Source organism: Mustelus asterias, chromosome 25 (assembly GCF_964213995.1).
Source record: "Mustelus asterias chromosome 25, sMusAst1.hap1.1, whole genome shotgun sequence".
NCBI lineage: Eukaryota > Metazoa > Chordata > Chondrichthyes > Carcharhiniformes > Triakidae > Mustelus > Mustelus asterias.
Genome location: NC_135825.1, coordinates 18,518,538 through 18,533,922, shown reverse-complemented (window position 1 = coordinate 18,533,922; position 15,385 = coordinate 18,518,538). Strand labels below are relative to the sequence as shown.

The following is a 15,385-nucleotide window of genomic DNA, read 5'->3' as shown; positions in this document are numbered from 1 at the left end:
ACCTAAAAGGTAGGGATATGTTCGGCACAACTTGTGGGGCCGAAGGGCCTGTTTTGTGCTGTAGTTTTCTATGTTTCTATGTTTCTATGACAAGTTTTTTTAAAGTTCATTTATTATTGTCACAAGTAGGCTTACATTAACAGTGCAATGAAGTTACTGTGAAAGTCCCCAAGTCGCCACACTCCGGCGCCTTTTCGGGTAGACTGAGGGAAAATTTAGCATGGCCAATACACCTAACCAGCACATCTTTCGTACTTTGGAAGGAAACGGGAGCACCTGGGGGAAACCCTGCAGACACAGGGAGAATGTGCAGGCTTCACACAGACAGTCACCCAAGCCAGGAATTGAACCCGGGGCCTTGGCGCTGTAAGGTAGCAGTGCTAACCATCGTGCTACCACGCCGACCGTTACAATGACGTTACAATGAAGGTCAACAATTCAGATGACATTGTTGATGAAATACATTATTATTCACGAGAAGGTGAAGACAAAGTTATAAAGATAAGATAAGGATAATTATTTCTCCATTATGATTGAACTTATCCAGTGATAAAGCTAATGATGTACAGAATTATTTACCACTAATGATAAGCTCAGTGTATAAAAGAGAGAGTTGATGCCCACAACACACCAGCTTCAAGATGGCAAAACTTCTACTTGGAATAGGTAAGCCTGTTTTACCATTTCATTACCTTTGATATTGTTATAAAACTTTTATTGGGTGGGTTGAAGCTACTGGATATGGTTAAAATACAGCACTACTTTAAGTGACTTAAACAGCAGCTCATAAGATGTTTGAACATTCACGGAATTGTACCCTTCAAATTGCAAGCTGCTCCCTGTTTTAATCAAACTCAACAGCATTGCAAATGACCTAATGGATCATCCAGCTGCTGTTCCTCCATTAAATGCTCTTTGACAGTAACATGCATCTGAATGCCTGTGCTGTAATGCAAACATTAAAGTACAAGTATGATGGCGAATAGACAGAGTTCCAGGTTTGCCCATTTCCATTTTTAACTAATGGTGAAGGTGATGAAGATATATAGAGATAGATAATATTGTGTGAGAGCAACAAATTATTTGGCCTGGCACCTTTAGCAATAGCATTAACCTGTTTAGGATTGGCAATGGAATGCCACACAACCATATTGGAAACTGCAATATGATTTGCCCCAGAAGAACTCCTTCGCAAGGGTGCAGTCAGAAGATTTCAATTAACTGAAATATTTCCATCAGTAATAAAATAGTATCAAGAACTTATACATGGATAATGGTGTTGTGACTTGTTCTTTCGTTCCCAGACAGTCCGCTTATTCCTGTTTGGGGTGTTAATATTCACGTCAACATTTCAAGTTTATGGAAACCTTTTTGATTTGATTTATTATTGTCACATGTATTAGTGTACAGGGAAAAGTATTGTTTCAGACAAAGTATATATTCAGGCAAAGCATACGATATATAGAGAAGGAAAGGAGAGAGTGCAGAATGTAGTGTTACAGTCATGGCTGGGGTGGAAAGAAAGATCGACTTAATACCAGATAGGTCCATTCAAAAGTCTGATGGCAGCAGAATATTTTAAAAGTATTGAAAATTGATCTGCGTTTAGAGTTTAAATGATGTGGAGATGCCAGCGTTGGACTGGGGTAAGCACAGTAAGAAGTCTCACAACACCAGGTTAAAATCCAACAGGTTTATTTGGTAGCAAATACCATAAGCTTTCGGAGCACTGCTCCTTCGTCAGATGGAGTGGAAATGTGCTCCGAAAGCTTATGGTATTTGCTACCAAATAAACCTGTTGGACTTTAACCTGGTGTTGTGAGACTTTTTAGAGTTTAATACAGCTGCCGAGTTAAACATAATCAACTGCACGATAACTTGAAATAAAGTTTACACATTGTGTAATTTAAACATCAATATCTTTGGAACGACAGCTAAATGGAACAATTAAAATAGTTTGTATCCGAAAGTAAAAGTAAGGATTTGGAGGAGGATTTTAATGCAATCTGCTGCTGTTATGCTGCTCAGCCAAAAGATCTAAAATTACCCAAGGTCCAATTCCGGGATGGACCAGTCTAATCCCTACCCCACTGAGCCTGGAGATGACAGGGGTGTTGATGAAGCTTTTGAAGACAGACTAAAATAGGAGAGAAGCTGGACTATGTTGCAGAGGTGGAAAATAGGCTGTGTTTGTGATGGATTTCGAATCTGAACTGGGCACTGAATAGGGCATGAGCTGATGAGCAATCTGATTCAGTCTGAGACAGCAAACAGGAAGGAGTTGGTGGTAAAGTTGAGTATGAGGTAGATGATAAATTCAGTTTTACACTAATTAGCTGGAACATTATTGTTCATCCCAGACTGATTGTTGGGCAAATAATCTGACAGCACAGAGGCAGAGGAGGGGAAGGTGTGGATGTGGTAGAGCCAGGTGTTATCAATGTAGATCCTGGCCCCATGTCTGTCGATGATCTCACCAAAGGGCAGCAAATAGATGAGGAAAGGAGTTTGACCAAGGATTGATTCTTAATGGTTCCTATTCACTCATATAATAACATTGTTGTGAACACTTAATTTCAGCATATTTTGATCACATTTTTAACACTTCTCCTATATTCTTTATTACAGCGGTGGTCTTGTTGGCGTGCCTGGAACTGGGTGAGTCTTTGTGCTTTTTGAGCTATTTTGAATGATGTGTAATGAGTCGAGGCTCAGTGCTGATTTTCCTTTCTCTTCACTCTCAGGCTCTGCCTACAGACTGGTTTGTTACTTTACAAACTGGTCCCAGTACAGACCAGGAGAGGGGAAGTACATGCCAGAGAATGTGGATCCCTGCTTGTGCACACATCTGATCTATGCTTTCGCTGGGATGAAGAGCAACCAAATCTCGACCTATGAATGGGATGATGTGAAACTCTACCACCAATTCAACAGCCTTAAAAACCAGTATAATTATTCTATAAATCTTGAGAATGTACCTGCGATGCTAAATATACATTGAGGTCCTTAGTATATTTTGTTGCAGGTTGAAAAATTATGCTCACTTATATGGAAATATAACATGACTGACCCAGTCAGGTAGTTGATATACGGGTGAAGTTAGGTTACATTGATTTGTGTCGCATTGGCAGCTTAACCCAATGCCCAATGGACTTCCCCGCCCCCCCCGCAACTGCACCACCTTGCCCCACTTTCCCCCACCCCGCATCAACATTTTGGGGGTTGCCTGACCAGGAACTGAATAGACATATGCCAGTGCATGTCAGAGACTGGGAATACTGAGTAACTCACCTCCTGTTCCCCCAAAACCTGTCCACTATCAGGCAAAAGTTAGGAGTCTGATGGAATACTTTCCACTGGCCTGCATATGTGTGGTTCCAGCAATCTCCAAGATTAACACTATCCAGGATGAAGCAGTCCACCAATTCAACAACTTAAACATTCACTCATCCACCATTAATATACAGATGCAGCAGGATGTACTGCAGTAATTCACCAAGGTTCCTTTGACTGCATCTCACAATGACAGGACCTCTACCACCAAGATGGACAAGGATAGCAGATGTGTGGTGGGAACATCAACACTTGGAAGTTCACCTCCACGCTGCAGAACACCCTAATTTAAAACTTTGGCTGGGCTTTTCCAGTCCCACCCACTGCTGCGTTCTTCTGGTTCCATTGAAGGTCCATGGACATTTCGTTGACACACTGCATCCCTCGTAGTGGGTGCTGCTATGTCAGGGCTGGGAAATACGGCCCATATCATTGTCCCTTCATTGCCAAAATTCTGCAATTTCCTTCCTAGTAGCACCGTGGGTGTAACTGCACTAGATTGAATCTAATGGTTCAAGAAGGTGGCTCACCACCACCTTGGCAAGTGCAATTAGGGATGTGCAATAAATGCTGGTCTTGCCAGTGTTGTTCACATCCTATGAAAGAATGAAATAAAGAGGTTGTTTTATTGTTTGTGGGATATCCCTTAATGAATTTTATCCTCTTCGTGTGGCCCATCATGTTGTAAAATATTTGTTCTGCACTGAGGTATTTCTATTCAATTAAAAATGAGCACCAAAAGGAGAAAGCAGTAAAAAGAGTAGGGCAATAATGATTTTCAGTGGTGTTGTTGTGTTACTAAATGCATTTGCTTATGTTCCTTATTCTGAAAGAATAATTTGTTCATTTTTTTCAACAGAAATAAAGACCTTAAGACTCTCCTGTCCGTCGGAGGCTGGAACTTTGGAACTCAGAAGTAAGTATTGGGTGAAAAGTGCTTCTGTTTCTATTGCTCATAAGATATGTGGGGTCAAAGAGATCATTTTGGAAACGATAGCCATGTAGTTTTAGATAAATATATAGATGATCAGATAATGAGTGTGGTATGGCTCTGCTGAACTCTCTGTAAATACAATCTAAGCAATATTGATATTCTCTGTCTGAAAAAAAAGGCTGCACCATTTTCAAAAAGATTGATTGAAATGATTATTGAGAGCAGCAAAAATGCAACATTTTTGTTAATTATAATTAGTTTGCTGCCATATTTTGAAATTGTAAAAGGTATGGATCCCTGAAAAGTTCAGTTGGCAATCACTGAGAGCTAACTACATCACTTCTGACCTGTTTAACATTCTACTCTCCTCTAGATTCAGCGCCATGGTTTCCTCAGCAGGAACCCGCCAGGTTTTCATTAAGTCTGTGATTAGCTTCCTGCGCGGTTATGAGTTTGATGGTTTGGATGTTGACTGGGAATATCCCGGCTCAAGAGGAAGTCCCCCACAAGACAAACGTCTCTACACCGTGCTGGCACAGGTAGATGCAAATGTATTTAACAGGATGCTTAGTCGACTAGCTAAAATAAAGCACCTTTCAATGCTGATTGTAAATTTAAATTCCTTCTTGAGGTCCTCACCAAGGGCAAGGAACATAGGGACAGGCATGGGCCAGTAAGCTGTTACAGGCTATTTGGTCATTCAATGAGATCAGTGCTGATATGCAAACTAACCAATTATTATAGAAACAGATTTGCACAAATTGTGAAACATAGAAGCGGAATTTTCAAACACGAAACTTATGAATTTGCAAAGTAAAATGGTCTGATAGCAATCTCATTACTCACGGTGATAAAAGATGTCTGTTCCGACGAGTGTGCAATAACAGTGATCCATTTAGACTTCATTGAATCAAAGCGCGAGAAAATGCTGGAAAATCTCAGCAGCTCTGGCAGCATCTGTGGAGAAAGACACAGAGAGTTAATGTTTTGATTCCATATGACTCTTCAGAGCTCCTCTTGAACCTGGTCCTCCCTCTGACTATACTCCTGGATGGGCAGACTATTGTCAGATACTTGATCATGGAGACATTTTATGAAGCCCAGAAAATGCTTTGCTGTGCATCTGAAACTCTATTATTTGTACTAAATGAAACTTTATTAATTTTCAACTCCTAGGAACTGATGGCAGCCTTTGAAGCTGAGGCAAAAACATCTGGAAAACCAAGACTACTGCTGTCACTTGCAGTTGCTGGTGGGAAGAATAACATTGATACTGCCTATGAGGTTCCTCAGCTTGGACAGTGAGTATCCCTGTTAGTCCCACAGGTTTAGCAAGTTTAATCAGTTAGCAGCTGAGTCGCAGAGATCTGGACAGTCCTCGGTTCAATCTCCAGTTGGTGTTGAGTTGGCTTAAACTAGCTGAGGCAATGTGAGAGGTATGAAGATCATTTGGTAATGCTGTTCTCATTCCTGCTTGCTGTCCTGCAACCCCCCCCCCCCCCGGCTCACAGTGCATGAATCTTATCATCTGGTGAGGATAGAATTGGTGGCCACTGTGGAACATTCGATCACTGTGGGCATTGTAAGATGAAGTCATGTGGTTGAGCCTGTCGGACAATGGTTCCACCTATCGGTTTGAAATTATCCTATCTGGGTTTGAGAATGGGTGTAGAAACCCATTTAGGAATTCAAACAAGACTCTGGTCTGGATCAGATAAGCGGTGGCCGCATTCTTGAAAATCGAGTAGATAGACTTGTGTCCAGGACATTTCAATTAGATCACCACTCCATTTTACAGCATGAGCAAGAGTGTAGGTTGAAATAAAAAAGGTCTCAAATATTTTAGTACACTATAGAAAAATGCAATGGTCTGAGCAGTGGCTCAGTGGTAGCATTTGGCTCTGAATTGGATGATTGTGGGTTCAACCCCCACTTGAGGACTTGGAGACACATTGTGGGCTAAGACTCCTGGATGTCAGTGTAACGCAGATCTCTCCTCACACAGAACCGTGGACTTTTTCAATGTGATGACATATGATTTCTTTGGACCCTGGAGTCACGCCACTGGAGAAAACAGCCCACTTTATGCTCTCCCAAATTCCAAGAGCACTCTCAATCTTGAGTTAAATGTGGTAAGTGTTGCTGAAAATAGAATCCAGTTACATTTAATATTTCCAATATCTTCAACCAAGTGTTTTCCAGCAGATACTTTCATATTTCTTTTCCTGTAGGACTTTGCAATGAAATACTGGGTAAAGAAGGGAGCTTCTGCAGAGAAACTGAACGTTGGATTTGCTACATATGGCCACACCTTCAAACTGGGATCATCTGCTCATGGCGTTGGGGCCCCAGCATCAGGTGCTGGACCAGCTGGACATTACACCAGACAGGCTGGCTTCTTGGCCTATTATGAGGTATTGATACAAATAGACCTTCTTCATTCATTAAAAGATCTTATGTTTAAAAATAATAATTAACCAAGTAGTGAATTTTACCCTCCAAAAACACTCAGATTTTACCGTGATAACATCTGTTCGGTACTGCTGCTTCTCACAGTATCGCAACATGTGGCATTGCTCATGTACCAAAGGAACGGGAGCAGAGATGAGCTTCATCATACACTGATCAACAGATAATGTCACACCCTCCGACATCGGAAGGTGTCTGACTGTCTTAGTCTGGCCATTGTTGTCATTCTTGGAAAATGCACAAGGAGGTAAAATAGAGGATGTAAGCTTTTACAACCTCAACCTCCTTCCCGTTAGATAATTCCAGGGTTTTTTGTGCAAAGATTATCTCAATCCTTAGCACTTTATGTACCAACCTTTTGCACTATTTACCAACTGTTGGAGGGTAAAGAACCCCATGTTGTTGCCTCGTCTTAAATGAGTAAAACCCAAATGTTTCTTTGGCTCCCATGGTGCCTCGTATTGGGAGCATGCGGTGCGAGGAATCATTCATTGTTAATGAAAAATAATATTGTTCAGCATTTGTTTTTTATTATTTTTTAAAAAAAAGGAAGAGTACCTACAATTTGAGAATTGTAATTGAGAGAAAATGATGCTGAATAAAACCAGTAAAGAAAAGTAATGTGAGAAAGGTTGTCAATGTATATTGAGAATGTTGCAAACCATTGATTATCTGTGATCACTAACATTTGGAGTCCGTCATTCTTCTCATAGATCTGCACATTGATCAAGAGTGCCACCGTGGAATGGAATGCTCCACAGTTGGTGCCATATGCTTATACAAGAGCGGAATGGATTGGATATGACAACGTGAAGAGCTTTCAAGATAAGGTATCTTTGAGAAACTGCTGTTCTTTTTTTATCTGTTGCTTTGATGCAATATATGTTTGAATATGCAACTATAAGCATTAGAATCACAATATCAGTCAGTTGAATGACTGGGACGTTACACCATTACACATAGAATGGTTGGAGCGTGACTTCTGTCAAAGAAAGTACCAAGCATTGATCTTATATCCTGAGCTTCAACTTAGGTGATGAGACCAAGGAAAAATCATAACACAAGACCTCCAGTGAGATGACTCATTCATTCCTGCTAATGATCACACACCAAACTTTCAATGAGACGGCGATACAAAAAGAGTTCAATCATGTCTTCTGAGTTAGATAATTGAGTGGCTTTTAATTTAAAATGGACAAAATATCAATGATATAGGTGAAAAACAGAATGAAGTCCTACAAACTGAATTTAGGGAGTTTGGAATTAAACTAAAAAGTAGGACCCCAAAGGTAATAATCTCAGGAATGCTACCAATGCCACATGCTCATCAGAGTAGGGGTGTCAGGTTGGCTAAGATGAATATGTAGCTGGAGGGATGGTGCAAGAGGGAGGGATTCAAATTCGCGGGACATTGGAACTAATTCAGGGGTAGGTGGGACCAGTACAAATCGGATGATCTACACGTGGGCAGGACTGGAACCAATGTCCTAGAGGGAGTGTTTGCCAGAGCCATTGGGGAGGGTTTAAACTAATGTGGCAGGAGCTAGGAACCGATGCAGGAAGCGAGAGGGAAGCAAAGCAGGGACAGAAACAAAAGGCAGTAAGGAGAAAGTTAGAAGGCAGAGAAACCAAAGACAAAAATCAAAAAGGACCAAAGTACAGAGCACAGAGTCTGTGGAGAACTCAGTGAATGGGTCCAGTAACGCTGATGGAATAAAACATTTGGAGTACAAGACAGGACAGGACAGGACAGATGATGTGAGGTGTGTTTGCTTTAACGCAACGAGTATGACAGGTAAGGCGGATGAAATTAAAGCTTGGATTACTACATGGAACTATGATGTTGTGGCAGTTAAGGAGACTTGGATGAAAGAAGGCTGAACTGGCAGCTTAGCATTCCAAGATTTAGATGCTTCAGGCAAGATAGAGAAGGTGATAAAAGGGGTGGGGATGTTGCTTTACTGGTTAGGAAGAATGTCACAGCAATACAGAGGGAGGACACCTTGGTGGGATCCTGCAGTGAGGCTACATGGGGGTAGAAGAAGCTCATATATCTGTCAACTCACCTCCTTGTAGCTAAGATACAGTCACGGACAGAACCATTTTGTAAAACGACTCAGTTCAGAGATGCTAATACAGCAATAGCAATGATAATTGGCTGATCAATTTTAAACTTATTACAGTAAATATTTCCATGTCTCTTGGTCTATAACAAACGTCGAAACAATATTCGTGAAGATGTATTCAGAGGAGTTTTGGGCATTCCCAGAATTTTGGAAGACTCATTTTGTATTCAGCTGTGGTGCCTTGTGAATCTCAAATTATGTTTGGGTAAAAGAATTGCTCGCAAACAAGGATTTATGAAATTAATTTGTGAACAATGTATTCCAGGTTGCATGGATGAAAAAGAACAGCTTTGGAGGAGCAATGGTGTGGGATCTTGCTCTGGATGATTTCTCTGGTGCTTTCTGCGACCAAGGACCATACCCCCTCATTAACACTCTGCGCTCTGGGCTTGGAATTTCTGCAGGTAAATATCAGGATTCTTCATACTTGGATCTTATTACTTGTTGCTACTGCAAAATCAGCACGGACAGCAATTCATAACGAAACCAACTCAGCAATTATTTGGAGTACCTAAATGTGTTTCAATTTCAACATTGAATCCGGAAGGGACCCGGGTTCCATTCCCAGCTTGGGTCACTGTCTGTGTAGAGTCTGCATGTTCTCCCTTTGTGTGCATGGGTTTCCTCTGGGTGCTCCAGTTTCATCCCACAATCTGAAAGATGTGCTGGTTCGGTGCATTGGCCATGCTAAATTCTCCCAAACAGGCGTCGAAGTGTGGCACCTCGGGGATTTTCAAGCTCGGGTAGCATGGTGGCACAGTGGTTTGCACTGCTGCCTCACAGCGCCAGGGATCCAGGTTCAATTGCGGCCTCGAGTCACTGTCTGTGTGGAGCTTGCACTTTCTCCCCTTCTCTGCGTTGGTTTCCTTCGGGTGCTCTGGTTTCCTCCCACAGTCCAAAGATGTGTGGGTTAGGTTGATTGGCCATGCTAAATTGACGCTGGTGTCAGGGGAATTAGCAGGGTAAATGTGTGGGGTTATGGAAATAGGGCCTGTGCGGGATTGTGGTCGGTAGAGACTCAATGGACCGAATGGTCTCCTTCTGTACTGTAGGGATTCTATGACACACAGTAACGTTATTACAGTGTTAATGTAAGCCTACTTGTGACACTAATAAATAAACTTTAAAACTGGTAGAGTCACAAAAATTTGACTACAGGAATATTGCTAAATGTTTATGAGAATAAAACTCCTGAAACAGAATGAGTTCTATGTTACAATACTGAAACATGTATATATATTTCGAGGTAAAGTCATGAATCCGTACTTGTTGTTGCATCCTGCATGCATGGGCAACTAAAGTAATGATGTGCTCTGTAATATTATGTCATCTAAGGTCACAACATATTGTGATACAAATTTATCAATTTTTCTTGATTGGAGGGAGCTCAATAACATCTTCCACTCATTTTGTGTAACTTGACTTAAAGTAAAAGGATAATTAAGTTACACTTCAAAATTTGGATTTCCAAAGATAGACTCCAGATATAATTGACTGTGTCATAAATTTTCCTCCATGGCTCCTGAATTTCCAAGTCGTTTGTTCCTGTTACCATGACGACCTATATTCTATCTGAAGGCTTTCAATGCAGCCAACAGCCCTTGACTTTGCAGTGTTTATCTTTGTTTGATGCCAATTGTGAGGCACAAAATGAATTTGTGAATTTTATTTCCTTTTAGCTTGTGCTTCATCTAAAACAACACTGGCACCAGCTGTTCCTCCTAGTGGTGGTGGAGGTGGTGGCGGCAGCAGTGGCGGAAGTGGGTTCTGCGCCGGCAAAGCCAATGGTACCTACTCTGATCCCAAAGACAAGAAAAAGTTTTACAAATGTGTCAGTGGAAGGACCTACCAGGAGAGTTGCGCTTCTGGATTGGTCTTTGACAGCTCCTGCCAATGCTGCAACTGGGCATAATGAGAAAGCAGAAGGTAAGCTTCCTTAGAACCTAAAGAACAATTCAAACTCGGCATTCTGTGGAAAGCAATAATGTTGAGGTGGTGTAAAATGCCAGTGTGGCCTTCAATTGAAGTCATAAAGGAGTTAATTGGAAGTACAAGATCGATGGGTAAAATTTAATAAAACACAGTTGACGAGGTGTACAATTCCAACAAATCCTGACAATGTGCATGTCAAATGAATGTAGGTTCACTTTCTGAGTTTTGGTGGGTAGAAATGGATGACTGGTCTCGCATTTGTGTTGTTTTTATTTGTTCATGGCATGTGGATGTCACTGGCCATGAGCAGTTTCTGTTGTTAACCTTAACTAACTTTGATTAGCTGCTGTCTTGGCCCTCTGCAGTCTCCATGGCAATGCTTGAGCACCACAGCCATCTGCAAGGCATTTTCACACAAGATGATTACTACTGGGCTTTATGTGAACCCAAGCTGCTTTTACAGATGCGTTCCAGACGTGGGATCTTCCAGTCCCAAGGTGATAGGACCTAGTACTGGTCATTTCTGATTCCCACTGTGGGCAGGTTTGGAAAATATACCCCAGGTTATGGAATTGGGGAAGTCTTTCCATGTGGTCTTGGTTAGTTCTGTTGAGTGAAGATGTGATTTTTTTTTATTGGTACCTTTTGGTACTTAATTTCTAATCAAAAGAAGCCAATTCAAATTCAGTCCAATCGTGGTCACCAAATGAGGGACAAACCAAATTCAAGCTGACAAAACAAGACATTGCACCCCCTCCCGGGCTTGATCTAACATTTTCATGTTAGCCAAAAGGCCGAGATGGTTTTGAAAAATTGCATCAGGTAAAGCCCCGATTTTGCCTCATTGGCCACCCTGATCCTTTACTCTACCCTAGCTTAGGCAAACCATGATTGCGGGCATCAGAACACTCCAAGTGCAATGGGCAAACCCCATCCCCGACCTGATCATGGTTTCACCCTGGCCAGGTAACCTGGCTGATCATTGACTCTCCCCACCCACTCTTATCCATGGAGAAAAGAAATGGCAAGGAAAGAAGAAAATAAGTGTAATCAAAAAATGGAGCCAACATATCAAGTTTTGAATGCTGCTGATGTGATATTGAAACATTATTGTTGAAGAACAGAACACTAAAATACTCTTTATTTTTCCAGCCTGCCATCAATTTTCGTTGGGCACCAGTGAAGCTGTAACTGGTCTTCAGTTTAATTATTGAAGTGATGCTACTTTGTGGATGAAGACCATTAATGTACCACATCTAATTTGTCTCAACTGAAGATGCAAATTGCAGTTTAAAAGCAAAATAAAATCATTGATTCATAAAGAAAACCATTTACTTGTCTTTTTTATGAGTGAAGTGATGCTGCAAAGATTCTGGGGTTCTGACAACATGTGTAAAATTGCCAAGGCAATTTGTCCCACAAAAGACAGGATAAATCTAACTTGGCTATTCCCTGCCCAATCAGTCTCCTCCTGCCAACAGGATATGGAGGTCTTGTGGTGCAATGAGTCACATCCATGCCTCTGAGCCAGAAGCTCCAGATTCGAGTCGCACCCCAGGACTTGGTGGCCAAGGGAGGTGCACTCATATCATGCTCAGACAGATTGAGTGCGTCAACCTGCAAATCCGTCCAATGTGTCAATGGCTGGCGGGAAGAGCAGGGGAGGCTCCTGCTCAGCCACACTTGATGAGGAGTAGCGCCACTAAAGCTGTAAGCCCCTGGTGACAGATTAAAGTTTTTCAAGTTTATTTATTAGTGCCACAAGTAGCCTTACATTAACACTGCAATGAAGTTACTGTGAAAATCCCCGAGTTGACTGTCGGTTACACTGAGGGAGAATTTAGCATGGCCAATGCACCTAACCAGCACATCTTTTGGACTGTGGGAGGAAACTGCAGCACATTGTCACCTCAGTAGTGACTAATGACCTGTACTGGGAATTATTAGCTATGGAAACAGATGAAAGTTTGCCTTAGTGCACCACTAGGTATGAGATTTATGAAACTGCAAAGTGGCCTCTGAAGTTCTGGGGTCACAAAAATGCATAGTTTTATCCATGTAAAGATATTTGGGCTGCTATATTTATATTATAAAAACATAAAGCATGAGGTCTTGAGGTCTTAATCCCTTACTACTTTTGGTCATCAGCAAATGGTTGGAGGAATCATTGTCAATGGAATCTAGCAACTCTCACTGAGCAATAACATGGTGACAGATGCCCAGTACGGGTTCCATCAGGGACACTCAGTTTGTAACTACATTGCACCCTTGGTCTAAACATAGGCAAAAGAGCTAAAGTGAAGAGTAGAATGATATCAAGGCAGTATTTGATCGAGGGTGGCATCAAGGAGCCTTAGCAAACCTGGAGTTAATGGGAATTGAGTGGTGGTGTTGTTGGGGTGGGGTGGGGCGGGGGGGGGGGGGGGGAGGGGGGGGGTGGGCGGGGGATGTGGTGGTGGTGGTGGTTGTGGTGAGGGGTTGCTCTTTAATGATGGGAGTCATACCAAGACAAAGGAAGGTGATTTTTGGAGGTCAGAGGTCAATCATTTCAGTCTTCAGTCCGGGACATAGTTGCATGCACATCCTGTGTCAAACCATCGTCACCTGCTTCCTCACTTGATGGTGCTGTGTTTTTGAGTGTTGTTGAAGCTGTATTGATATGGACAAGTGGAACGGTACACACACCTCCCTTGTGCCTTGTAGATAGTGGACAAGCTCTGGGGAGTCAGTAAATGACTTACTCTACACTGAACTCTCAGCCTCTCACCTCTTGAGGATTTATATAGCTGGTCCTGTTTAGTTTCTGGTCAATTGCAGCCCCCACCATGAGGTCAGACAGAAGTGGGTGTGTTAAATTTTGCACAATGTTCAGTACCATTTATGACTCTTCAGATACTGAAGTAGTTCAGGTCGATATGCAGAAAGAACTGAACAACATTCGGGCTTGTGTTGATAAATGGTAAGTAACACTCATGCCATGCAAGTGCTACAATGACCATCTCCAATAAGAGAGGATCTAACTATCTGCTCTTGACATTCAACAAGATAGTCATTGCTGAATCCCTGTCTGTCAATATCTTGGGGGCTGCTATTGACCAGAAATTGAACGGACCAGCCAGATAAATGCTGCAGCTTCAAGAGAAGATTAGAGGTTGAGAGTTCTGTGGAGAGTAACTCATTTACTGACTTCCCAGAGCCTGTCCACCATCTACAAGGCACAGGCAGGAGTGTGTAACATTCCACTTCTCCAGATCAATACAGCTCCAACAGCACTCAAGAACCTGACACCATCAAGGATATAGCAGCCCGTTTGATTGGTAACCCATCTGCCATCTTAACCATCTGCTCCCTTCAGTACCTTCTGAAAGATGTACTGCCATAACTCACCATAGCTCCACTGACAGCACCTTCTAAAGCTGCACCTCTACCACCTAGAAGGACAAGAGCAGCAGATGCGTGGGGACACTATCACTGAGAATTTCCCCTCCAAGACACACATCATTTTGAATTGGTACTGCATTACCAATCCTTCACTATTGCCAGATCAAAACCCAGAAATTCGCCTTCCTAGCAGCAATATGGGTGTACCTACATCTCATGGATAATAGTGGGCCCGATTTTACCAAAGCTTCACGCCCGTTTTCGGGCGCGAAATCGCGGTAAAGTTGGGCGTCGGGCCTATACTGCGATCTGCACCCGATTCCGAGCAGATCGCAGCTTTACCGACACCCGATTCGGGCGCGGGTCCGGCATGCACTTAAATCGACTTAATGAACCGCGCGCCCAACCCTACCGCCAAATTCCACTTTACCGTCTTCTGGCCCGTTCCACATCCGCGCTGTAAGCGATCTGCAAAATAAAAAGTCTGAAGTCGTCACTGCAGCTTCCGAAGAGCGGGGTCAGAGTCTGCAATGGCTCTCTGACCCAGGTCATTCTCTGGTTTGGGTGGGGGGGGGGGGGGGGGGGGGGTGGGGGGGGGTGTGAGGGGGGGGTGCGGGGGGGGGGAGGGGGGGAAGGGGGAAGGAGGAGGGAGGGGGAAGGAGGAGGGGGTGCGGGACCCAAATCAACCTCTGGTCGGGGGGGGGGGGGGGCGGGGGAGGGAGGGGTGGGACACAGATCATCCTCTAGTCAGGGGGGGGGGTGGGGTCCTCCGGTGGGGAGGAGGGATTGCCCGCAGAGTGACGGCGGACCTCCCTGCCCCCTCCCTCCCCACCGATCGGCCGCAGACTGGCAGCGGACGGACCCCCCCCACCCCCCCCGCCCCCCTCCGCCCCCGACCAGAAGATGATCTGGGTCCTGCCCCACCTCCTCCTCCAACCCCCCCTCCCCCCTCCTCCCCCCTCCTCCCCCCTCCTCCTCCACCCCGTCTCCCCCCCCCCCCCTCCCCCCCACCCCCAACCAGAGGATGACCGTCAGAGAGCAGAGAGCCGCTGTCTCCGCTTTCTGCTTTTTTCTCTTTCGCGCCCAGGCGTGCTCTGTCTGATTTTTTTTGAACTGCGCATGCTCAGTTCAGAGCTCCGATCGGTCCGCCAGCGCTAAGCCCCGCCCAAAGCGCGAATCGGATTGGAGCCGGCAAAACACATATGGGCGC

General features: G+C 43.6%; 1 protein-coding gene across 1 annotated transcript; it reads left to right on the top strand.

Moving 5' to 3' along the window:
• The first annotated feature begins 641 nt into the window (after nt 1-641).
• Nucleotides 642-10,774, top strand: LOC144479248 (acidic mammalian chitinase-like). The gene is made up of 11 exons (XM_078197917.1): nt 642-666; nt 2,629-2,658; nt 2,745-2,946; nt 4,193-4,249; nt 4,641-4,806; nt 5,444-5,568; nt 6,273-6,399; nt 6,499-6,681; nt 7,450-7,566; nt 9,128-9,266; nt 10,542-10,774. The coding sequence occupies exons 1-11, from the start codon at nt 642-644 to the stop codon at nt 10,772-10,774; spliced, it is 1,404 nt and encodes a 467-aa protein (XP_078054043.1).
• Nucleotides 10,775-15,385: the final 4,611 nt, after the last annotated feature.

Excerpts from the sequence above, each read along its gene's own strand:
- LOC144479248 (XM_078197917.1), top strand. The coding sequence starts at position 642 with ATGGCAAAACTTCTACTTGGAATAG. Across the intron at positions 2,659-2,744 it reads GTTGGCGTGCCTGGAACTGG|GCTCTGCCTACAGACTGGTT; the intron begins GTGAGTCTTTGT and ends CTTCACTCTCAG. Across the intron at positions 4,807-5,443 it reads TCTACACCGTGCTGGCACAG|GAACTGATGGCAGCCTTTGA; the intron begins GTAGATGCAAAT and ends TTCAACTCCTAG.